At 39.2% G+C, this 25,859-nt stretch overlaps 1 protein-coding gene across 7 annotated transcripts in view; it reads left to right on the forward strand.

The window, feature by feature from the left end:
- Setd2 (SET domain containing 2, histone lysine methyltransferase) overlaps window positions 1–25,859 on the forward strand; it is a 104,562-nt gene that overhangs the window by 11,681 nt on the left and 67,022 nt on the right. For 3 of the 7 annotated variants that reach the window (XR_004945410.1, XM_036192186.1, XM_036192189.1), the window contains exons 2-8: window positions 3,340–3,379; window positions 5,594–9,885; window positions 12,926–13,057; window positions 16,354–16,482; window positions 18,973–19,096; window positions 20,595–20,672; window positions 23,279–23,376. Coding sequence is in view for 6 of the 7 variants with exons in the window: in XM_036192186.1 (XP_036048079.1) it covers window positions 3,340–3,379; window positions 5,594–9,885; window positions 12,926–13,057; window positions 16,354–16,482; window positions 18,973–19,096; window positions 20,595–20,672; window positions 23,279–23,376 (4,893 nt within the window). In the remaining variant the exon portion in view is untranslated. The remainder of the gene's footprint in view (window positions 1–3,339; window positions 3,380–5,593; window positions 9,886–12,925; window positions 13,058–16,353; window positions 16,483–18,972; window positions 19,097–20,594; window positions 20,673–23,278; window positions 23,377–25,859) is intronic. The other 4 variants (XM_036192188.1, XM_036192187.1, XM_036192191.1 and 1 more) reach the window with 2 other exon arrangements.

The following is a 25,859-nucleotide window of genomic DNA, read 5'->3' on the forward strand; positions in this document are numbered from 1 at the left end:
TTCCTGCGTGTTAGACAAGCACTCTGAACTAGCTGTATATCCCTTAGCCCTCTTCTCTGCCTCGCCCCCTTTTTGAGTCTGTGTTTTTTATAGCCCAGGCTAGTGCTTGAACTTTGTAATCAAGGATGGCCTTGAATTTGTGATCCTTCTGCTTCTCGCAAATGTTAGGATTACAGTTGTATGTAGCCATACCTGGGGGGTTGTCGGAGGTCGGAGTCTTGTAGTAGTCGCTCCTACCTCAGCATTCTAAGTGACTGGTCACAGGCACAGGCCGCATACAGGGCCCAGACTTCATTTTGAGGTTTGACTCTGTCTTCATTTGTTTGTAGTTCCTCTTCCTTAAAAAGAATTTCACTTTTTTCTGTTATTATTATTGTGTGTGTGGGCAAGTGGAGGGTGTTAGGTGCTGTGTGAACAGGGTCTGTACCTGCCATGACCTGCATCTGTATGGTCCAAGGACACCTGTGGGGTCTGTTCTTTCCACCCTCCTTTATGTGGGTCCCCAGCTCCTAAAGCAGGCACCCTTATCTGTTGAGCCATCTTTCAAGACCCACCCCCCCATGCTTTTCGGTGATAATATAATTTATACACGTTTTTTGATGCCAACTGTATTTAGATTAAGGAACGAAACAAAATACATAATGACTTGTATAGTAGAGTTACATTACCTAGAAATATCATTGTTTAAATAAAAGCCACACAGACATTCAAATGTGTTAGAAGGCTTTGTAGATCAAGATAATAGATTGGATTCAAGATCTTCCCTTTTGCTTGTTTGTAATTTCATCTTTTTCTCTACTAACATTAGATTATTTTATTGTTTATTTATTTTTGTGGATTTTTGAGACAGGGTTTCTCTGTGTAGCCCTGGCTGTCCTGGAACTCATCTGTAGCCCAGGGCGGCCTCGCTTTGAGATCCACCTGCCTCTGCCTCCCAAGTGCTAGGATTAAAGGCGTGCGCCACCGCCCAGCTTAGTGGTTGGTTTGTTTGTTTGTTTGTTTGTTTGTTTGTGCCACAAGTGCTGAGGAAGGAACCTTGGGCTTTATTTATGTTAGATAATCATTTTACCACTGAGCTTCATTCTCAATTTAAAAATTTAAAAAAAAAAATTGTGTGTGTGTGTGTGTGTGTGTGTGTGTGTGTGTGTGTGTGAAGAGAGTGTTGAACTCTCTGGAACTGGAGTTACAGATGGTTATTAGATGCAATGTGGGTGCTTTGCTGTTAACCGCAGAGCCATCTTTCAAGCCCATCTGCTCAGTTTTTTGACACAAGGTCTGGCTGACCTGAAGGTTGTTACATAGACCAAGCTGGTCTACAAATTTGCACAGCTCAGTTTGTCTCTGAGTGCTAGGATGAAAGGTTTTGGGGCATCCACATCCATAGCTGGCTTTTTTTTTTTTTTCTTTTACCTTTTTCTTTCTTAGCAGTGTGTATTTTATGTGTATGTGTGTATACCACTTACATTCTTGGTGCTCATGGAGGACTGAAGAGGGTGTTGTATTCCCTGGAACTGGAACACAGATGGTTGCGAGCTACCATGTGTGTGCTGGGAGCTGAACCCAGGTCCTCTGTAAGAACAACAAATGTTCTCATCTGCTGAGCCATCTCTCCAGCATGAGACATTTTTGCTTCTGTTCCCCACCATCACCTGGCCATCTTACCAATGTATCTTTATTACATTAAAAATTTTTTTTTTGCCTTTTGTGGTATGTAGTAGTCTGTCTGTTGTGGGGATTGAACCTGGGGGCCATTCACATTTGCCAAGCCCTCTGACAATATAACCTCAGTTATTCTGTTTTGAGGCAGGACCCATGTAGCCCTTGTTGGCCTCCAGCTAATTATGATGTTCCTGCTTGTGTTTCTTAAGTATTGGATCATAAAACATGCAGCACTATGTCTGCTTCTTCTCAGACCTTTTCATCTTTTTATTTTGAGGCAGGGTCTACTAAGTTGTGCAGATGGGCTTAAAACTATGTAGCCTTTGCAGTCCTTGAACTTGGATTCTTTTGCCTCAGTGTGCTTTGTAGCTTAGATTACCAGCATCGTTCATCACAACTAGCCATTGCTTTGTTCTGACTTCCATAGATGCTTGTTAATGAATCAACTGAGTTACTGTTTAGACCTTCGTTTGGAGAGGATTTTTTTACATTTCTTTTAAGGAGCACTTAAAGCATGTAGTTGTGCTTGAATTTTGCTTGTCATGTAGTCCACAAAGCAACAAACTTGTCGTCGTACCCTTTTGTAACTTTCGTTTTCCCATGTAGATAGTCCCCAGTATGCCTTGGTGCACTCGTGCATAGCAGACTTGGTATTTGATTCTTCATAGGAATCTGTATTTTGGTAGAATACCAGGTGCTGAGATGTATCATGTAGTGGCACTATGATGGGGAGCACAGTATATATTTTGTGTTTAGCAAAGGGACTGATGAATAGTTACTAAATTAAAAAAAAGAAAGAAATTAGGATCCACCTACCCATGCATAAAAATGTGATTCTTCATCAGAAACATGCTCACTGCTTCTTATTCCATTTAATTGTAGGAATTACACTCTTTCTATCTTATACCTTATACTTAGGTAATAGTGAATAGTTTTTAGTTTACTTGTAGGAGCTGTTCTGTTTTAATCTTTGCCTTTTGCCCTAGGTCACTCCAAAAGTACATTCTTTAAAAACTAATCCCCCGGGTTGGGAATTTAGCTCAGTGGTAGAGTGCTTGCCTAGCAAGCGCAAGGCCCTGGGTTCGATCCTCAGCTCAAAAATAAAAAATTTAAAAAAAAAAAATTAAAAACTAATCCCCTTTTTGGGATTCTTTGCATTCCCATTTTTTTTTTTAAACTGAGTTGTCCACTTTACTGCTACATTGTATATATTTCAGTCCTTATAGTTACTCCTTTAGTTGGAATTACTTTTGTAATAATCACTTTGTTACTTATTAGAAAATGTAACCTTAGCCGGCTGGTGGTGGCCCACACCTGTAATCACAGCACTTGGGAGGCAGAGGCAGGTGGATCTCTGTGAGTTCCAGGCTAGCCTGGTCTACAGAGCTAGTCCAGGACAGGCTCCAAAGCTACAGAGAGAAACCCTGTCTCGAAAAAAACCAAAAAAAAAAAAAAAAAAAAAAAAAAAAGAAAAAGAAAAAAATGTAACCTACAAGGTTAGAGATCCTGCTTCACTCACTCTTGCTCTCTAGTACCTAGTGTAGTGGTCTGCAGTGTCTGCAGGAAAAAGTTGTTACTGTCAGTAGGGTAATGAAAGAAGGGCCAGGTACATAAGTGTCTGTTTTAATGGAAAGTTTCCTTTGGTTTTAAGTATTTATGATCCTTTTTATTCTTTTGCATGTCCTCTTGGCTGAATGGGAATAGAGAAGAAGAAAATGAGGTAAGTATAATTGAACTAATTATTCAAGAAATGGCCTTTTAAAAGGTGCATTTTTAGAATCTAGATAAAAGCTAAAATATTTAAAGTTAACTATTTTGTGAAATGAAATTAATAGTTTTGCTCAATTCTACTTTTTGAAGTTATAATAACTCATTTCAATGAGGAATATTGAATATAACAAGAAAATAATTTTGCTGGGTGGTGGTGGCACACACCTTTAATCCCAGCAATCAGAAGGCAGAGCCAGGAGGATCTCTGTGAGTTCCAGGCCAGCCTGGTCTACAGAGCGAGATCCAGGACAGGCACCAAAACTACACAGAGAAACCCTGTCTCAGAAAAACAAAAACAAAAACCAAAAACCAAAAAACAAAAAAAATAGAAAGAAAGAAAATAATTTTAAACTTGAAAGATCCAAGAAATTTCGAAAGGTAACAGGAACCAGCAGTTTCAGAAATAGATTTTTATCAGTCTCTAGTAAGTTTCCATGTAAAATTTAATCTGAAAAGTAGATTGTTTCTTAAATATTTAAACTACTGCTATATGAATAGTATACTATGTTTGTAGAATGTAAAAGCTTTTATTTTCTCACTTGAAGTTACTGTATACTTTTTCTTACTTCTTTTTTGGTTTCTCTATTTAGCTGTCCTGGAACTTGCTCTGTATACCAGCCTGGTCTCAAACTCAGGGATCTGCCTGCCTTCTCCTAGAGTTCTGGGACCAAAGGCATATGCCACTGCATCTAGCTTTGGAACATGCCTGACCTATTTTTTGTTGTTATTGTTTTAAGATTTATTTATTTATTATGTATACAGTGTTCTGTCTGCATGTATCCCTGTGCGCCAGAAGAGGGCGCCAGATCTCATTACAGATGGTTGTGAGCCACCATGTGGTTGTTGGGAATTGAACTCAGGACCTCTGGAAGAGCAGCCAGTGTTCTTAACCACTGAGCCATCTCTCCAGCCCCTGATATGAGTTTTTAATATAGGCTTGAGGCCTGGGTGTGGTGGTGCACACCTTCATTGCTGGAAGGCAAAAGCACATTTATCTCTGAGTTCTTGGCCTGCCTGGAGAGACCCTGTCTCAACATATATTTATATGCTTGAGTTTGTGTCTATAGATTTTTCTGTTAGTCTTTCAACAACCTAGGTTATGCCTTTAACTTCTGACTCCCACCATTTCCATTGGTGGTTTGTCAGATACTTGGTCAGATAACGGAGAAGAGCTTTTTAGCTGTTTCTTGTTCACATAGTAATATTAGAGAATAAATTATTATTACCAAAGTGTGTGTAGTCCAGGCAGAGAGAGTGGTAGTGTGCTAAGGCAGAGTAATTTCTAGTACAGCATAAGGCCTGGCCCTTTTTTGCCTGTGTAAAGTGTATGTGGTAAGAGGCTAATTTGTACCAGGGAAGGTCACTAAAACTGCCTGGTGCTTGTTGATCCCTGCCTTAAAACAAAAATAAAAATACCCCAAACAATTTTTTTGCTTCATTTTAGAGCTATTGATTTAATATTCCCCAGTGTGGCTCATATATTTTACCCTGTACTCTACTGATTCTGTGTTATGCCAGGAGACCCTTGGTTTATTTCATCTTTGGTGTTTCTTAGATAAGTAAAACAGAATAACAAACTATTTTTTTCTACTGAGGTATTATTTATTACTGTGTATATAAATGTCATCTACATATCAGGTTAAAAAAATTCTTGTTAAATTCTGCTTGAGCTGAGCCATGGAAGTGCATGGTAGTAATCCCAGCACTGGGGAGGTAGAAGCATGAGGATTAATATGAATTCAAAGAAAACCTGGGCTCAAAACCAAAATCCAAAAAAGTACCACCAGAACAAAAAACTAAAAAACAACACTCAAAACAATAACAAAACAAAAAAGCCCCCCCCCCAAAAAAAAAGAAAAAAAAAAAGGGACTAGGTGTCTAGCAAATAGTGCCAACATGGATAGAATTCTTTAATGTAGGATTAAATGGAAAAAATACAGATAATTGTTAAAGTGATCTGTTATTTACACCTTTGATTATGCCTAGATGCTTTATCATGAAAAGCTAAATTCTATTTGTAGCACAGTGAAAGTTATACTTCTGTTAATAATTTTTAAAAAATTTCTCTGATAAACATTTTAAATTTTGATATTGACAAATTGAATGTGATATTTACAATTTGAAAGAAAGCTTTTATTACTGTAATTGTTTTGTTCTTTTGTAGGCAAAGATTGAAAATGTGCAGAAAACAGGTTTCATCAAAGGACCAATGTTCAAAGGTGTTGCTTCTAGTCGATTTTTGCCCAAAGGCACGAAGACAAAAGTTAATTTGGAGGAACAGGGACGGCAGAAGGTGTCATTCAGCTTCAGCCTTACAAAGAAAACTTTACAGAACAGGTTTCTCACTGCGCTTGGCAATGAAAAGCAGAGTGATGCTCCAAACTCCCCAGCTAACCCTCTTCCAGGCGACTCAAACCCTAAAGTGAAAATGGACCCAGGAGATACTTCTCCTGCTACAGAAGAGTCTTCCCCACCAAAGTCAAGAATGGAGTTGGGTAGAATTCATTTTAAGAAACACCTGCTTCATGTGACATCCAGGCCACAGCCGGCTACAACTACAGCAGTAGCATCTCCCCCTCCTCCTCCCGTACAGTTACCAGCAGTCATAGCAGAATCAACTATAGATTCACCACCTTCATCTCCACCTCCACCTCCACCACCTCCCCAAGCCACATCACCCTCACCACCAGCACCAAAATCAGAGCCAGTGGTCTTACATCCCCCAGTAACAGTACTAAAGACTGCACCAGTACCCTTACCAGTGGATAGAGCTCAGAAAGAATCACCTGTTAAAAGTATTCCCGAATCTTTAGAGGTGGATACGAAGCAGGATATTGTATCTAATAGTTTGGAAGAACACACAGTTCAAACTTTGAAGGAACAAGCAGATAATTCCCTGCAAAGAGAAGATTCCCATATTGGGAAGGAAGAAGAAGTTTCCGATGGTTCTAAGATAAGCCTCAGTTCTAAAAAAGCAAGTTCTAAGAAGAAATCGACACAATTTGAAGGCACATTGCTTGGTTCAGAATCTGATGAAGATTCTGTACGGACTTCCTCCAGTCAAAGATCACATGACTTAAAATCTTCAACAAGCATTGAGAAGGAAAGAGATTTTAAAAAGAGCTCAGCACCTTCAAAAAATGAGGATTTGGGGAAATCATCGCGATCTAAAACAGAGAGAGATGATAAATACTTTAGCTACTCAAAACTTGAAAGAGATACTCGGTATATATCTTCCCGATGTAGGTCTGAAAGAGACAGAAGGCGGAGCCGATCTCGTTCTAGATCTGACAGAGTCTCTAGAACTAGTTTGTCTTATATTCGGTCAGAGCGATCTCATTATTACGATTCTGATCGGCGCTACCATAGGAGTTCCCCTTACCGTGAGAGGACACGCTATTCTCGGCCCTATACAGATAACAGGGCACGGGAGAGCTCAGACTCTGAAGATGAGTATAAGAAGACATATCCAAGGCGCACCTCATCCCATTCCTACAGAGACCTAAGGACATCGTCATCTTACTCTAAATTTGATCGTGACTGTAAAACTGAGACTTCTTACTTAGAGATGGAGAGAAGAGGAAAGTATTCTTCAAAACCAGAAAGAGAATCCAAGCGGACTTCAGAGCATGAAGCCATAAAAAGATGTTGTTCTCCCCCAACTGAACTGGGATTCCGACGGGGGTCCTCCTATTCCAAGCATGATAACAGTGCTTCCCGTTACAAATCTGCCCTTTCAAAACCTGTATCCAAGTCTGATAAATTTAAAAATTCTTTCTGTTGTACAGAATTAAATGAGGAAAGCAAACAATCTCATTCTTTTAGTTTGCAGACTCCTTGTTCAAAAGGTAGTGAATTAAGAACAATTAATAAAATTCCTGAAAGAGAAAAGACTGGGTCTCCTTCTCCATCAAATCAATTAAATGATTCACCTACTTTTAAAAAGCTAGATGAATCTCCTATTCTTAAGCCTGAATTTATAGGACATGATAGCCATGATAGTATTAAAGAATTGGAGTCATTATCAAAAGTGAAAAATGATGAGTTAAGAAGTTTTTGTTCTATTGAATTAAATATAAATGGATCTCCAGAAACAGAATCTGATTTGGCAACATTTTGTGCTTCTAAAACAGATGCTATTTCAATGACTTCAGATGATAGTGTGACTGGATCAGAGATATCTCTGGTCAAGGCTTGCATGCTTTCATCAAATGGATTTCAGAATATTGGTCGATGCAAAGAAAAAGACTCAGATGATTCCTATAGGCAGCATAATCAATCAAAAAGTCCATTCAGGGAAACAGAACCTTTGTTGTCGCCACACCATGATAAACTCATGTCTTTGCCAGTTAAGACTATAGATTATTCCAAAACATTAATTAAAGAACCAGTTGATAAGAGACGTTCCTGCTGCAAAACCAAAGATTCAGATAGATACTGTTCTCCAAATGAGAACTCCGAAGCTGAAAATATTGAACCTTCAGTTATGAAGATTTCTTCAAATAGCTTTATGACTGTGCATTTGGAATCAAAACCAGTTATATGTGATAATAGAGAGCTGACAGATCAGCACTCAAAATTTGCATGTGATGAATATAAACAGAGCACCGGTAGCACCAGTTCGGCTTCACTTAACCATTTGGATGATTTGTATGGGTCTATAGGGAGTTCAGGTATTATTTCATCTCTTCAGAGTCTTCCGCCAGGAATAAAATGTGAAGGGAATACATCTCCAGGTCTAGATGCAGTGCAGAGTAAAAAAAGCACAGAGTTCTTAAAGTATGCAGGGAAAGAAACAGAAGTGGATAGTGCCCTTCCTGATTCAGGAAAGGGATTTGCTTCTTGGGAAAACAGGCATAATAATGTATTATCTGGGCAGTCTTTGCAAGAGGCTAAAGAAGAGGAGAATTCCATATTGCATGAAAGAAGAGGAAGACCGGAAATCTTAGATGAGGACAGAAGAGGGCATACACATACTTCTGATGACTCAGAGGTTGTATTTTCTTACGATTTGAACTTAACCATGGAGGACAGTGATGGTATAACTTACACCTTAAAATGTGACAGTAGTGGTAATGCTCCTGAAATTATATCTACTATCCATGAAGATTATTCTGGGTCTTCTGGAAGTTCAAGTGATGAAAGTGATTCAGAAGATACAGAGTCTGATGACAGCAGTATTCCAAAAAACCGTCTCCAGTCTGTTGTGGTTGTGCCAAAGAACTCTACTTTGCCCATGGAAGAGACAAGTCCCTGTTCTTCTCGGAGCAGTCATAGCTACCGACATTACTCTGACCACTGGGAAGAGGAAAGATTAGAATCAAGGAGGCATGCATATGAGGATAAGTTTGAGAGTATGGCAAGTAAAAGCTGCGTTCAAAATGAAAAATTCTTCCTTCATAAAGGAACAGAGAGGAACCCAGAAACTTGTTATTCACAGTTCAGCAGAAAAATAGATAATCACCTGCCTGAAATTGCTCATTCTCAAAGTGATGGGGTTGATAGTACAAGTCATACAGACTTGAAATCTGACCCTCTAGGTCACCTGAATTCAGAGGACACAGTAAGAACCAAAACATCTAGGTCTCAAGAGCTACCAGTTTATTCTTCTGATGATTTTGAAGATATCCCAAATAAGTCTCGGCAACAGGTAATTTTCTCTAACAGACCAGATAGTAGTAGACTAGGAAAAACAGAGCTGAACTTTTCTTCCCCTTGTGACATTTCTCGGATGGATGGCTTGCACTCATCAGAAGAGCTCCGAAACCTAGGATGGGACTTCTCCCAACAAGAAAGGCCCACTACCACATACCAGCAACCTGACAGCAGCTATGGAGCCTGTGGTACACACAAGTATCAACAAAATGCTGAACATTTTGGAGGGACCCATAGTTACTGGCAAGACAATGGCTATTGGGATCCAAGGTCAGCAGGCAGACCTCCAGGAACTGGGGTTGCTTATGATCGAATTCAGGGGCAGGTACCAGATTCTTTAACAGATGATCGGGAAGAAGAGGAGAATTGGGATCAAAGAAGTGGATCACATTTTTCAAGCCAGTCCAATAAATTTTTCTTCCATCAAAAGGACAAGGGATCAGTGCAAGCACCTGAAATAAGCAGCAATTCAATTAAGGACTCTTTAGTTACGAATGAAAGGAAAGATTTTTCAAAAAACTTTGAAAAAAATGACATAAAAGAGAGAGGACCTCCTAAAAAACGAAGGCAAGAATTAGAGAGTGACTCTGAAAGTGACGGGGAGCTGCAGGCTAGAAAGAAAGTCAGAGTGGAGAGAGAGCCAGGAGAGACATCAGGGCCCCTGCACTCAGAGCATCTGATGGGGCCCTCCTGTGCTATGGATGACTTCAGGGACCCACAGCGGTGGAAAGAGTTTGCCAAGCTGGGGAAGATGCCCTGCTACTTTGATCTTATTGAAGAAAATGTTTATTTAACAGAAAGGTGAGCCTAACTAATGCTTTTTAAATAAATTCTTGATGCTTTCTTGTTAGAAAGAAAGAAAACTAACAATAAAAAAACTTTTCAGCAGTTTGGACTGAAATAAGACTTGTGTGGTAAGATGTAGAGTAACAGAATCATAAAATGTCATTTTCTATTTAGATTTACTAATAGATTCCTTCCATTTTTTTTTTTTTTCATCTTAAGAAAAGTGGTATCTAGTTTTTTCTATAATTGCTTTGGTTTTTTAAAGTATAATTTAAGCCAGTCTAATTTTTCCTGTTAATTCATTCCTCTTTTTCGTGTTTTTAAAGGTATAATTTAAGCTAGCCTACTTTTTCTTAATTCCTTTTTCATGTGAAATTGTGACAGAAAAATGAAAGGAAACTCCTGGAAACAGGCGAGTGGTTCAGTGGAACAACACTTTCTATAGGACCCAGGTTCACTTCCCAGCATCCACCTGGTCACTCACAGCTGTCTGTTACTCCAGTCCCAGGGAATCCCATGTCCTCTTCTGGTCTCCTCAGACACTGCAAACAAGTAGTGCACAGACATATATGCAGGCAAAACACTGATACACATAAAAATAAATAATAAAATAGATTTTAAAAAGGACAAGTGATTGTTAGATGCTTTTTTCTTTTAAACAGGGGCACATGAAGCACTTTCAGGTTGTATAAAATCATAATTAGAGTACAGTAGTTCTGCCAGTTGTCTTAACACATTTTTATTATATTTTGAATTATGTGTTTATGTGGGCTTATGTGTATGAGTTGGAGCCAGAGAGGCCTTTGGATGCCCTGGAGCTCCAGAGGCAGTTGTGCCTGAGGTGGCTGCGGGAACCAAACTCCTTCCTGACTCCCCGGAAGAGTAACTAGCACTCTTCAGCTGCTGAGCCTCTCCACCATGGACACCCCTTCCCTGGAGTTAAGATTCAGTCTAGCTGTCACACCTTTAAACACTTGGAAATTTCTGTTAATTTTTTTTATTGTATACATAAGGTAAAAAGAGTTACTTTGTGTGTGTGTGTGTGTGTGTGTGTGTGTGTGAGACAAAGCACTTCCCAAGTGCTGGGACTACAAGTGCCTGTCACCACTCTCAGTTGGGCATGATGGTTTTAGGATCTTAATAGAGCTTGGATAGCTTAATTCCTCCACCAAAATACTTTATTTTGAGAAAAGTTTGCTTCTGAAATCTTCATCTGATTATTCTTTTTTAGATTTCTGAATTGATTTTTGAGATTATGTCTCATTGTATTACCTGGTCTGACCGAGATCTCTTTGGATCTGTCTATCCTCCTGCCTTTGCCTCTAGTGCTACAAGTGTTCACTGACATGCCTGGCTCTGGTTGTTCTGTGTCTTACTTCATTAAAAACCCTGAGATATGTACAAGTGTGTTGTATACCACTAAGGGACCCCATAAAAGATTTGGTTCAGTTAAATAAACACTCTTTGTCTTGTGAAACAGGATCCTACTTATTCAACCCAGGCTGGCCTAGAGCTTGCTAAGTAGCCAAGGCTGGAATAAAACTGGTATTTTTACCTCAGGCTCCCCAGTGCTGGGATTATAGGCACATGTCACTGTACCCAGATCTGGTTGAATCAAAGCTCTTGGTTCAAATTTTATTTTGCTTTTGTTTTGTTTTGTTTTGTTTTGTTTTGTTTTTTGAGACAGGGTTTCTCTGTGCAACAGTCCTGGCTATTCTGGAACTGGCTTTGTAGACTAGACTGGCCTTAACTCTGAGATCCACCTGCCTCTGCCTCTGGGAGTGCTGGGATTAAAGGCATGTGCCACCACCGCCCGGCTTTTTTGAGACAGTATTTTAAGTCTACCAAAAAAAAAAAAAAAAAAAAAAAAAAGCTGGGCGGTGGTGGTACACGCCTTCACGACTTTAATCTCAGCAAGGCAGAGCCAGGCACCAAAACAACACAGAAAACAAACAAAAATTAGATTTTATTTTATGTGAATAAATGCACATGGCCTGCATGCCTGATGCTTTTAGAGACCAGAAGAGGGCACTGGAACTGGAGTTATGGGCAGCTGTAAGCTACCACATTGGTGCTGGGTCCTCTGCGAGAAAGCAAGTGTTCTTAACTGCTGAGTCATCACCCCTCTTGCGCCCCCCCCTCCCCTTACAAACTTTTATTTACCACTTGCTCTTATTTTCTTGAGCCTGTAGCCGAAACTGTTTGTTCCTCATGAGTTCTCATTCCTTTTTTTTTGCAATAAGATCTTGCTATGTAGCCCAGACTGGTCTTGAACCCAAGATTTCTTGCCTTAGATTCCTGAGAGTGCTATGACTATAGGCATATGCTACTTTGGTCTAATTCTCAAACTTGGGCTAACCAGTCACCTCATTATTTGAAAATCACAAATTTTTTATTTTTTCTAATTTTGGTAAGTGACTTGAAATTGTTGAGTCTGTGATTTAGCTGACCTAAACTAGAAAGTAAGGGTTGAGTTTCAAAATGACAAGACTTCCCCTTCTTCCCCTCCTTCCTGTGGTGCTGTGGAGCTGAACCTAGGACCTATGTGTATGACACTAGCAAGTGCTTTGCTAATTGAGCTCGCTTATTCTCCAGACTCTGCTTCTGGAATGCCCCACCGACTGGGCTCCACACAGGGTTTACATTGTCCTGGCTGGATTTGTACTCTTGTTTTAGCCAGGATTTGAATTTGTGTCCTTCCCTCAGACTCCTGAAGAGCTTGGATTACAGGCATAGGTCACCACACCTGGCTTTTATCTAATAAATGCTAATGACTAGCTCATCATCATCATCATCATCCCATCCTCCTCTTTTCTTTTTTTTGGGTGGGTGGTTAGTGGGATGGAGTTGGGGGGGGGGGTATAGGAGGATAGAGTCTTGCTCTGACAGTCCAGGCTGGTCTTGAACTCGTCTGTTTCCAGCTTAGTGTGGCCTTCCTTTTGAGTGGTAGACTCATAGAAATAAACTTGAAACTGAGATTTAGCATTTATTTGATTGAATATATTCTCTTCAGGAGACTTAATGTAACTAAGTTTTATGAAAATTCACCCAATAGAAAGAAGAATAAATCTCATCGGGACATTAAGCGAATGCAGTGTGAGTGCACACCTCTTTCTAAAGATGAAAGAGCTCAAGGTGAAATAGCGTGTGGAGAAGATTGTCTTAATCGTCTCCTCATGATTGAATGGTAAGTAAAATGCTCTGCTCTTCAGTATGTGTCTCTTAATATGAAAAATAACTAAGGATATAATTTTAAACTTTCCCCCCTACATGTGAGTATTTGTAAGCAATAAAATCTCCTGTGTTTAATAGAAAATGGATAAGACAAATTCGCCTGCATTGCTCATTAGATGATAGCATCTGGCACATAAGTTCTAAACAAAACAGTTCTGTTGCTATTATTAATATTCTATTACTATTCTTTCTCTCTTTTTTTTTTTTAAGATTCATTTGTTTATTATGTACACAAAATGTTCTGCCTGCAGGTGAGAAGGGAGCACCAGATCTCGTTACAGATGGTTGTGAGCCACCATGTGGTTGCTGGGAATTGAACTCAAGACCTCTGGAAAAGCAGCTCTTAACCTCTGAGCCATCTCTCTAGCCCCTTTCTTTTTTTCTTTTTTTTTTTTTTGGCCTTTTTGAAATAAGATCTATTATGTAGCTCTGGCTCCCCTGGAACTCCCTATAGAGACCAAGCTGGCCTCACACACAGAGATGGCAGCCTCTGCCTCTGCCTCCTGAGTGCTGGTTAAGGCTTGTGTGTCACCATGCTCAGCTGCTACTCCCTTTCATTCAGTCCTCCTTTTACTTTCGTAATGCTTATGCCCCGAGGACTAGATTTTACACTTTGATTATAAAACAAAACATGAAAATTTGAAAATGCAAAAGGTGAAATACCTCTTCATAGTTTTCCCAGAAATACTAATATGTGCAACATAGGCATATGTGTGTGTGTGTGTGTGTGTGTGTGTGTGTGTGTGTGTGTGTGTGTGTAAAAACAAACATACTATGTATACTTTTGGATAATCAGACCTAATCAGAATTTCACATACAAGCCTATCTAATTTTTTTCCGAGGGGGAGGTGTTTTTGTTTTTGTGTTTTTCTTTTCAAAATAGGGTTTTTCTATTTTGTAGCTCTGACTGTCCTGGATCTTGCTCTATATGTAGACCAGGCTAGCCTAGAACACAGAGTTCCACCTGTCTTTGCCTCCTGAGTGTTAGGATTAAAGGCATGTGCCACCATCGCCCAGTCAAACCTACCTAATTTTTTTTTCCTTAACTACATTAGGTTTTCTGTTCATAATTGACCATAGTAATTAATTTCCTGCTGGTATATACTTAATTATTATAATTTATAAAATGTTAAATATGTCTGCATTCAAAATGTTTCCTTTTTCTTTTTTTTAATTGTTGTTTGAGACAGAGTATATATATCCTTGTCTGGTCTGAAACTTGCTATGTAGACTACTGAGGCCTAGAACTCATGAGATTCACCTGCCTCTCTGCCTCTCAGTGTTAGGATTGAAGTTGTGTACCACCATGCCTGACTAAAAATGTTTGATAGTTTAGTTTCTTTTCTTTGTAATTTTATGTGCATTGGTGCTTTGCCATGGATGTCAGGTAACCTGGAACTGCAGTTACAGACAGCTGGGAGCTGGGAGTTGAACCTGGGTCCTCTAGAAGAGCAATCAGTGCTCTTAACCACTGAGCCATCTGTCCAGCTCCCCCCCCCCCCCCTTTTCCCTTGGTTTTCTGAGATAAGGGTTTCTCTATGTAGACCTGGTTGTCCTGGAACTTGCTCTGTAGACTAGGCTAGCCTTGAATTTACAGAGATCTGCATGCCTCTGCCTTCCAAGTGCTGGAATTAAAGACGTGCTTCTTCACTGCCTGGCTTGATAGTTTTTAAAAATTAATTTGGTTGATGGAAAATTCTTTTTTCTTATTTTTTATGTGTATGGATGTTTTTGCCTGCGTTTATATCTAAGAACATGCCTGGTGCCTGTGGAAGCCAAAAGAAGAGGCCCTGGAACTGGAGTTATAGATGGTTGTTAGCTACCATGTATGTGCTGACATTTGAACCTAAATTCTCTGAAAGAAAAACTGGTTCATCTCTCCAGCCTGATTATTTTAACATGGGAAAATTAGTCTAGGCAGTGCACACTTTTTATCCCAGCTCTTAGAAGAAGAGACAGGCAAATCTCTGTGAGATTTGAGGCCAGCCAGTCCTACATAGTAAGTAGGTACCTTCTTTTTTTTCTATTTTGATGAGACAGTTATGGCTTTATAGCCCAGTTTGCCCATAAACTTACTGTGTAGTCCAGATTAGCTTCAAACTCTAGGAAATTGCCTCGCTATGGTTCCTCAATGCTGGGATTATAGGAATGAGCTACCACTCCATTCCAGGGCTCTTTATTTTTAATGTTAGTGAAAAAAAATTTTGCAGCAAAGTTTAGCTTTTATTTTTGTTCCTGTTATAGTTTCACACACACACAAATATTTCAGAAAAATAAGAAAACACACCTTTATTTCTAATTTTTAAAACATTAAAAAAATTTGTTTTAAATGTGTATTGGTGTTTTGCTTGCGTGTATGTCTGTGTGCAGGTATCAGATCTCCCAGAACTGGAGTGGCAGACAGTTGTGAGCTGCCATGTTGGTGTTGGGAATTGAACTCGGGTCCTCTGGAAGAGCAGCCAGTATTCTTAACCACTGAGCCATGTCTCCAACCCTTATTTCTATTTTTAATTTTGTGTTTTGTGTGTGTGTGTATGTGGGGTGTGTGTGTGTGTGTGTGTGTGTGTGTACGTACGTACATGTATGTAGTTGCATTCAAAAGACCAAATTGAACAGAAGTAAAAGGAAGTGCATTTAAACAAAATAAGTTAAACTTCAGCAAAATAAGATTCATATGAAGTGTCTGTTGGTGGAAAATTAGTAACTGGGCTGGCAAGATGGCTCAGTGGGTAAAGGTCCTTATGAAGCCTCATGAGCTGAGTGTTGATTTCCTGGCTTCTACATAATGGAAGGAGAGAACTGACTTCTAGAGTTGTACTCTAATTTCTACATGCATGCAAGATAAATAAATAAATATAATTTAAAGAATATTAATAACTGTGTGGTCAGACAACATATACGTGATAACATAAAAGTTTAATAAGGTGCAGCTCTGATTAGCAAGTCTAGTAACTGTCAATGTATTCAAAGATTATGTACAGATGAGAATTGTAGTCTAGACATCTGAAAGTGGCAGGCAAGTTTTTCTTTGGATGATCAAATGGCTAGACTATATTGTGGGTATGTTCCCTCAGGAGCAATATAGACACTGAATTCTAAGGATTTCTTTTGTGATGGCAGTGATAATATTGAGTAAGGGTCATTGGTTAGCCACAAATAAACTATGCAATAATAATGGGATATCTTGCAAAGATGTTAAAATTCTTTATGGTATTTAAAGAATTATCTTTTATCTATTTCTCATTTCAGCTCCTCTCGATGTCCAAATGGAGACTATTGTTCGAATAGACGGTTTCAGAGAAAGCAGCATGCGGATGTGGAGGTCATACTTACAGAAAAGAAAGGCTGGGGTCTAAGAGCTGCCAAGGACCTTCCTTCGTAAGTTTTGTTTCAGTCTCCTTTCACTTCGTTTTTGTGTTACTGAATTTGATTAGGTATTTTATAGGAAAAGGATTTATTTCAGTGGTGTTTAGTAATGGCTGTTATGTAGAATGACTAGTTAATAACTAGTTTGTTAAATTGATTTCTAGAAAAATAAATAAGTTCTGTTTTGGCCAGGTGGTTGTGGTGCATGCCTTTAATCCTGGCACTCAGGAGGCAGAGAGAGCCAGGCAGATCTCTGAGTTTAAGGCCAGCCTGGTCTACAAAGTATGTTCCAGGGCAGGCTAAAGCTACACAGAGAAATGCTGTTCAAATCAAAAAAAGAAAAAAAACCCATTTTTGTTTTTTGGTTTTTTTTTTTTGAAACAGGGTTTCTCTGTGTAACTTTGGAGCCTGTCCTGGACTAGCTCTGTAGACCAGGCTGGCCTCAAACTCACAGAGGTCCACCTGCCTCTACCTCCTGAGTGCTGGGATTAAAGGCATTTGCCACCTTCTGGCCCAGGCTTGGTTATTTTTACTTTATATGTATGGATGTTTTGCCTTGATATGTACCAGTTGTGTGCCTAGTGCCAGAAGAAGTCAGATGAGTGCATTGGATCCCATGGAATTGGAATTTAGGGATGGTTGTGAGCTGTCATTTTGGTTGCTGGGAGATGAACGTTGGTCCTCCGGAAGAACGGCCAGTGTTCTTAATTGCTGAGCCATCTCTCTAGCTCCTTAAATATTGATTATAAAGATGATAATTTAACTCTTTAGGTTTAGTTATTAGGTTGTTATTACTAAAATCTAAACATGTTTGTCATGGGCTATTACAAAACTATATTTATTGGCTATATTTTTCTGTGCCTACTTGAATTTTGTGGTTTATTAAGACAGGGTCTCATAGTGTAGACCAGGCTGGCCTTGAATTCACAGGGATCCACTGCCTCTGCCTCCAAGTTGCTGGGATTTAATACTCATGCCACTTCGCCCAGCTGAATTTTATTTGTATGCAATTGTTCCTTTTCCTCCCTTTTTAATTTATATGGTTTTGTTTTTGTTTTTTTCCAGCCAGGATCACATTTTTAAAAAAAGTCAGACATCTGGCTGGAGCGATGGTTCAGTGGTTAAAAGCACTTGTTCTTTCAGTGGACCAGGGTTTGGGGTCCAGCACCCACTTAGCAGCTAACAACCATCTGTAACCCTGGTGCCCTTTTCTGACTTCAGCACCAGGCATGCACATGGTACACAGATATATATTTACACAAAGCACTAGTCACATAAAATAAAAACATCTATATATATAAAAGATGTCAGGTCTCTAGTTGTCTCATTAGAGAATTAATTATTCTTTCATTCCTTGGTCCAAGATTTGTAATTTGCCAGTTGAGCTCATCAGTGTTAATCTTTACTATCCCATAGGTTAGGTACCCATCGTAGTTGTCATTTATCTAAACCTTTGGTATATTTATACAGGCCCCTGGACAATTCACTTCTGTAAGAGTAAAGTTTGTCCTTCACTCTTTCTTTTTGTTGGTTGGTTTTTCTAGATAGGATTTCTGTATAGCTTTGCGCCTTTCCTGGAACTCGCTTTGTAGACCAGGATGGCCTCGAACTCACAGAGATCCGCCTGCCTCTGCCTCCCGAGTGCTGGGATTAAAGGCGTGTGCCACCACTATGCCTGGCCTTCATTGCCATTTTTGTACAGCTGCTTTATGAAAATTCCTGATACTTGTTCTGGGCAGTGAGACCAGCCAAGAAGCCAGAGACAGATTTGACTTTCATTATCATTAAAGAACCCTGAAAATAAGGGCAACAGGGGCTGCAGCTGTATGTAATGTTTCCTGACCATTTTCAGTGTCATAGTTTGTTCAGTGCTCTTTCCTAGCTGTGAATGACCAACTTGATGTTTGTAAGCTATACTAAAACTGTGCTTGGCTGGGTGGTGGTGGCGCACGCCTGTAATCCCAGTACTCGGGAGGCAGAGGCAGGTGGATCTCTGTGAGTTCGAGGCCAGCCTGGTCTACAAAGCTAGTCCAGGACAGACTCCAAAGTTATACCAAAGTTACAGAGAAACCCTGTCTCGAAAAACCAGAAAAAAAAAAACCAAACTGTGCTTAAGTGTGTGCGTGCCCAAGTGGTGCTGAAGGGTTAACTCGGGGCCTTGCATAATACCAAATATGTACGTTACTGGTGAGCTTCTCAGCACAAACATTTGTTTTAATATGTAGATAGAGAAAGAATATGCCTCTTGGAAGTATGTATAAAAGTTTCTTAGACTCAATGGTCTTTTAAAGGAAAGAGGTATTTTAGGAAAGCAATAGGTGATGTTTGCCTATTGTCTTGCTACTCAAGTGACTGAGGCAGGGGGATCTCAGGTTCAAGGCCAGCCTGGGCATTTGAGTACATGATAAATATTTTTCAATATTTCTTACTAGTTTTGTTTGGATTTGTTAATTTCCAGTATAGTTCCTAGGCTGTAAGTGCTATTCTTTCATTGTTTTGTAGGAACACCTTTGTTCTGGAATACTGTGGAGAGGTACTTGATCATAAAGAGTTTAAAGCCCGGGTGAAAGAATATGCACGGAACAAAAACATCCACTACTATTTCATGGCCCTGAAAAATGATGAGGTGAGCAGCATGTATGTGTTTATTTTGGAACAGATATGAACACTGTTGCATTGGGGATGGGGTGTGTGTGTGTGGTATACTGATTTGTCATTAAAGTAACAAAAATTGATGCTAGAAGAGATGAACAAAATTGCCAACCATGGTAACCAGGACCTATAATTTCAGCACTTGTGAGATGGGGGCAGGAGATCAGGAATTCAAAACCATCTTCATCTATCTAGGGAATTTGAGGCCAGCTTGTGCTGTGTAAAACTCTGCCTCAAAACAAAACAGAAAGGATCAGAACAATATATAGTTTCCATTTGTTTATTAAAGAATGGGTGAAAGTGATGTTTATCAATAAATACAAGCATACATGCTTCATATGACAACTTTACAAATCATAGATGATTCCCCAGAACGTTTTTATGTGTGTTACATTTTAATGCTGAGATATTTAGAAATGTCTGTCATATTTAAAAGTGATATTCATGAGTGTGTTACTTGTTGATACAAATAACTCTACAAAAAGTTTCTCAACATTTTTTGTGAGAAATGACATGTTAACGAAATCTTTTGCTTTTTTTTTGTTTGTTTTTGTTTTTTTCGAGATAGGATTTCTCTGTAGCTTTGGGGGCTGTCCTGGAACTTGCTGTAGACCAGGCTGGCCTCGAACTCACCACAGAGATCCACCTGCCTCTGCTTCCCGAGTGCTGGGATTACAGGCGTGCGCCGCCGCCTCCACCACCCGGCCAGTCTTTTGCATTATTAGATCCTTCTATTTGCCTCTATAGTCAAGGTAGAAATGCTAAATCTAGGGACCTACCTCTAAACCCTCATTGACACCCTCAGTGTGGCCTCTCAGATTTCTCCTCCAGGGCATTTGAACATATACTCAAGTTGTAGAGCTACTGAACTATGGCACAGCACTTGTTTTAAAAGGAGTTATTTCACATATGAGATTGAAATGCCGTAAAATATAAGAAATAGCTAAAAGTAGGTAAGAGAGACAAGACATTATTTTCTGTCTTGTTTTTGAGGCAGGATCTCACTTTGTAGTTTTGCTTACCTAGAACTCAGTAGACTGGCTTGGATGCTTAGTGGTCCTCCTGCCCTACCTCCCAAGTGCTGGGATTATAGGCATGAGACACTGTGGCCTATGACTTGGTAAGTACTTCAGGATGACCTTGAACTTGTGATCCTCCTGCCTCTGTTTCAGTTTCTAGGATTACTGTGCCTGGTTTTATGAAGTAAGTATTGATGGTTGAACCCAGGATTTCTACATTCTAGGCAAACACTGACTGCCACAAGAGATAATTTTGCCTTTAAACTATCTGTATTTAGCAACTCTTCCAAAAAAACAATTAGCCATTTTTTACTTTGTTATAGAAAGTTCTCTAAGATAGGGTAAGAAGCAAAGGGATGTATGTGTTTTTTACCTTAAAATTGCCTTAAGGCTTTCTTTTTCAAAATGCATGGATATTTTAAGATCTCATTTAAAAACTCTTCTTTCCCCCAGATTATAGATGCCACTCAAAAAGGGAATTGCTCTCGTTTCATGAATCATAGCTGTGAGCCAAACTGTGAAACCCAAAAAGTAAGTTGATGTAAATTTATTTAAAATTGGAAATATTTATTCAAGATTGCTATTTTGACCATTAATTTTAATTTCCGTATTAGAGGTACTCTTTTAATTTTTTTTTTTTGTTTTACTTTATTTTTGTTTTGGAATAAATTTAGATTTATAAAAATACAAAAATAATAGCGTTGCAAAAATAGTAGTGTATGTCCATATACCATCCCTCACCTACCTTCTCCAAGTGTTTATTTAATGTAGTGTGTAATAACTATAACTCAATAATAATATCCAAGGAAATTTTAATGAATCAAAAGACTTTACTATAATTATATTTACTTTTTTAAAGTAACATTTATGTTGTCACGTGTGTGCATGCATATGTGTGTGTGTACCCATATGCTTGTAGAGGTTGGAGGCAATCTTGTAGGAGTTGAGTCTTTTACCATGGGTACATGGGATTCAACTCAGTTGACTGCTTACAAGCAAATGCTTTTACCTGATGAGTCATCTTGCCAGCATATAATTTTTACTGCTGTAATTTTCAAGTCTAAAATTCAGCCCTGAAATTGTTACATTTGATTGTTTCCTTGCCTATAATTATTTTAGATTCTATTTCAAAAATGCCACAATATAGACTTACATCTGAATTTTCACAAAGTCCAATGGTTATTGTTATATTCAGATTCTTTTTTTGTAATTAATTTTTTTTTTTGTTTTAAAATTTGTTATGTCTGTAGGTGTTTTGCTTGCACGTCTGTCTGTGCACTAGGTGTGTGCAGTGCCTACAGAGTTCAGAAGGAGTGTGTCCAATTTACCTGGGACTGGAGTTAGAGATAGTGTGAGCTACCATATGGTTTCTGGAAATTGAACCCTAGTCCTATGGCAGAAAGCTAATGCTCTTGACAGTGAGCCATCTTTCCAGCCTTTCCTCTCCACCTTTTTCTTCCTTTTCCTTCTTCTCCTGTTGTTCTTCTCCAGCCCCTCTTCTTTTGAGACAGGGTCTCACTATGTACAGCCTTAGCTGGTCTGGAACTTGCCTTGTAGACCAGTTGGCCTCAGTGATTGCCTGCCTCTGCCTCCTAAGTGCTGGGATTAAAGGCATGTACTACTAGGCCTGACTCCTTTTTCTTTAAAAAGAGATTTATATTTATTTATGTGTAGTGTGAATGTCTGTGTGAGTATAAGCAACTTGTACCTGAGTGTCCATGGAGGCCAGAAGAGAGACATTGGATTCCATGGAGTTTGAATTACAGGAAGTTATGAGTGGCTGGATGTGGATGCTGGGAGGTGAACTTGGTCCTTTAGTAGGACAGCAAGTGCTCTTTAACCATTGGGCCATCTCTCCAGCCTTCTGTATTCAGATTCCTTATCAAGACTTCAGGTGCCAGGCTGGAGAGATGGCTCAGAGGTTAAAAGCATTGGCTGCTCTTCCAGAGGGCCTGGATTCAAGTTTCAGCAACCACATGGGGGCTCACACAACCATCAGTAATGAGATCTAGTGCCCTCTTCTGACTTGTAGGCATAGTAAATCTTAAAAAAAAAAAAAAAAAAAAAAAGGACTTCAGGTGCCAATTGGACTGTTTTATAACATTTATGTGGCACAAATAGCCAAAATAGAGAGGGATGAGAAATTCAAGGTTAAGGACTTGGAGAGATAGCTCAGCAGTTAAGAGCACTTGTTCTTGCATGGGTTGAGGGTTCAATTCCTAGTACCACACGGTGCTTCACAGTGCTTATAACTCTAGCCTTTGTCTGACCTCCATGGGCATACTTGGAGGCAAAACACTCATACACAGAATAAAATAAAATTCTTAAAAAAATAAAAAGAAAGAAATTCCAAGTTAAATAAGCAATGGAGGATAAGGAGGAAATTAGCTTAGTTAAGAAAGTACTTGTTGTACATGCCTGGTGACCTATCTGAGTTTGGATATCTGAACTCCACAATTTCAAAAGTGAGATGTGCTAGTTGGCATCTGTAATCCTAGCGCTCCTATAGCAAGGTGAGAAGTGCAGGCGGGAATGACCTGGGAACTTGTGGGTCAGCTAGCCTGTGACTAAGTGGTAAAAACAAGAGACACCCTGCTTCAAAGTAGAAGATGGTTTGGAGATGCGGCTCAGCAGTTAAGAGCGCTTTCTATTCTTGTAGAAGACCTAGGTGTGGTACTGGGTTTGAACTCAGGTTGTGATACTTAGTGACACCAAGAATCCCCTACCTGGTTTTTTTTTTTTTTTTTTTTTTTTTTTAAAGACTAAATGAGCTTTCATACATGTAAATGTAAGTTTAAAAAAGCAGCAGTTTTTCATTTTTTTTTTGTTTGTTTGTTTTTGTTTTTCCTGTTTGCTGTGCTAGAGAGTCAATACAAGGTCTTGTGTTTGCTGGTCATGTGCTGTCTGTCCATTTAGCTACAGTCTCCATCCAGCAGCAGTTCATATTATAGGCAGTTTATAGATACTGAATGATATGTTGGTTAGTTTATTTAAGGAAAAATCAACCCATTTGCTTTGAGAAAAACACTGGATTACATAAAATATGCATAATTCACTTAGATGATGATGGTCTTTATACATATGCATGCACAAACATTAGTCAGTTACTAATGTCTATTCTCTTCAAAACATTTCAGTGGACTGTGAATGGACAACTGAGGGTTGGATTTTTTACCACCAAACTAGTTCCTTCAGGCTCAGAGTTAACATTCGACTATCAATTCCAAAGATACGGGTAAGTAATGGTTTTGATCTGTTTTGCTGCTTCTGATATGGAAAATAGATGTTCAGATACAGAGATATAAAATTCTCATGTGAATTACTCACAAGTTATATATACTATCAATTCTCATCTGTAGTATACCATCATTTTTTTTTTCTATCATGTGATTTTTCTGGCCACTAAGGAATTTACAGTATAGGAACTATGTAATATTCCTCTGAACTCAATATAATAAAACTTTACTATAGCACTGAGGATGTATTCAGTTGATAGAGTGCTTTCCTTCCATGCAGAAATCCCTGGTTTTGATTCCTAGCACTGAATAAAAAATGGAGTGTGGTGGTGCATGCCTGGAATCCCATCATGTAGGGCAGTGGTTCTCAACCTTCCTAATACTGCAACCCTCTGTAGTTCCTCATGTGTGGTGACCCCCAACCATACAGTTACTTTCGTTGCTACTTCATGACTGTAATTTTGCTACTTTTATGAATCATAATGTAAAGATATGTGTTTTCCAGTGGTCTTAGGCGACCCCTGTGAAAGGGTTGTTTGACTCCCCAAAGGGGTCATGACCCACAGGTTGAGAGCTGCTGATTGTAGGAGGTGGAGGCAGTAGGATCAGAAGTTCAAGGCCATTCTTGCCTATGAATCAAGTTTAGGACAGCCTCACCTAGATGAGAACCTTTCTCAAAAAAAAAAAACAAAACAAAAACCGAAAGAAGAAAACTAATTCATTATAGAAACGCCAACTCTGAACATACATGTGTGACGAGAATAGTATCCTTATTTATCTGTCATTTATCCACTCTTGTCTAATTTTGTTTGACTTATATTGTACTCTTATTTGTAGCTGGAGAGCTTCTCTCCAGGCGCCACCAAGCCCCCGGCAGCCCCACAACCCATGTATAAAATAATCATACAGACATTTATATTATTTAAACTGTTTGGCCATTAGCTCAGGCCTACCATTATCTAGCTCTTACTCTTATATTTAGCAAATTTCTATTAATCTATACTTTGCCACGTGGCTTGTGGCTTACCAGTGTCTTTACACGTTGCTTCTCATGGCTGCGGCTGGCAGTGTCTCCTCCCAGCCTTCTTGTTCCCCACTTTCTCCTCTTCCTTGTCCCGCCTACCCTATCCTTCCTGTCTGGCTACTGGCCAATCAGCACTTTATTTATACAGAGTGATATCCATAGCACTTACTAATACCTTTTGGGAGCTGGAGAGATGACTCAGGGGTTAAGAGCACTGGCTGCTCTTCCAGTGAACTTGGGTTCGTTCCCAGCACTCACATGGCAGCTCACAACTGTCTGTAACTCCAGTTAGATCAAAGGATCCAACACCCTCACACAGACATACATGCAAACAAAACACAAATGCACATAAAATAAAAAATAAATAACTTTTTGAAGGCCGGGTGTGGTGGTGTACTACTTTGATTCCAGCAGTTGGGAGGTCAAGGCAGGTAGACTCTGAGTTCAAGGCTAGTCTGGGTCTGCATGCTGCATAATCAATTCCAAGCCAGTCAGGGCTCTAGAGTGGGACTGTTATTTTAGCAAGACAAAGTGGTACACACTTGTTTTCCCCACACTCAAAAAGCAAAAGGATCAAAAATAAATAAAAGCAATAAAGTTTAAGGGTGGAAATTTCGAGTAAACTATAAAACTGCCATTTCCTCCTCCCCAGATTATATCTTTGTGATTGATAGCTTTTGATGCTTATATTAAAAGGCACAGAGATTCAGTTTCCTCTTAGGTGAAGATGTAATTGTCTTTCTTTGTCCAATGTTTTATCAGTGGTACTTTTCTCGGTAGTGATGCTTTCCCAGTTGTCCGTTCACATAGTTCCTGTGTCAGAGTCAGTCCAGTTCTGAGACTGTCTCCTTATAAACCATGACACATGCCAAGCAGTGTTTCTGTTCTGACTACCTGCTGTTCTCGTCATGTACTCACTAGATAAGTTACCATCCAGGTTCTGTGTAGGATTCACACTGTTTCTCTTGTGTTTTCCTTTTCTGAGGGCAAAGGAACTAACTGGACATGTTCATGAATCCCTGCTTTGTTTATAAAACACTTTTTTCTCTCTCATTGGTACTCTTGTCTCTTCACACACTCTCTCTCTCTCTCTCTCTCTCTCTCTCTCTCACTCTCTCTCACTCTCACTTTAAATCTGTCCATGTACTTTTAAAATATTCATGTTTTCTTCTGGTAACTTTGGGCACAAAATTGCAGAGGTGGTTTCTATCCAGACCTGTAGAGTTAAGTCAGTATTCTTTTCCACCACTTTCCTTGTTTCTATGGTTTTAATTAATTAATTATTATTATATTTGATATGACAGGAGGTTATCCTATGTGATAAGTTTTTAAATCAAATGTTTCCTTTTGAGTGTCCTGATGATACTGTATTTTATTTACTTACTTACTCACTCACTATTTATTTATTTATTTATCCATTTATGTATGTATGTATGTATGTATGTATGTGGAGCTGAG

The sequence above is a fragment of the Onychomys torridus genome, chromosome 7 (genome assembly GCF_903995425.1).
Source record: "Onychomys torridus chromosome 7, mOncTor1.1, whole genome shotgun sequence".
Classification (NCBI taxonomy): Eukaryota; Metazoa; Chordata; class Mammalia; order Rodentia; family Cricetidae; genus Onychomys; species Onychomys torridus.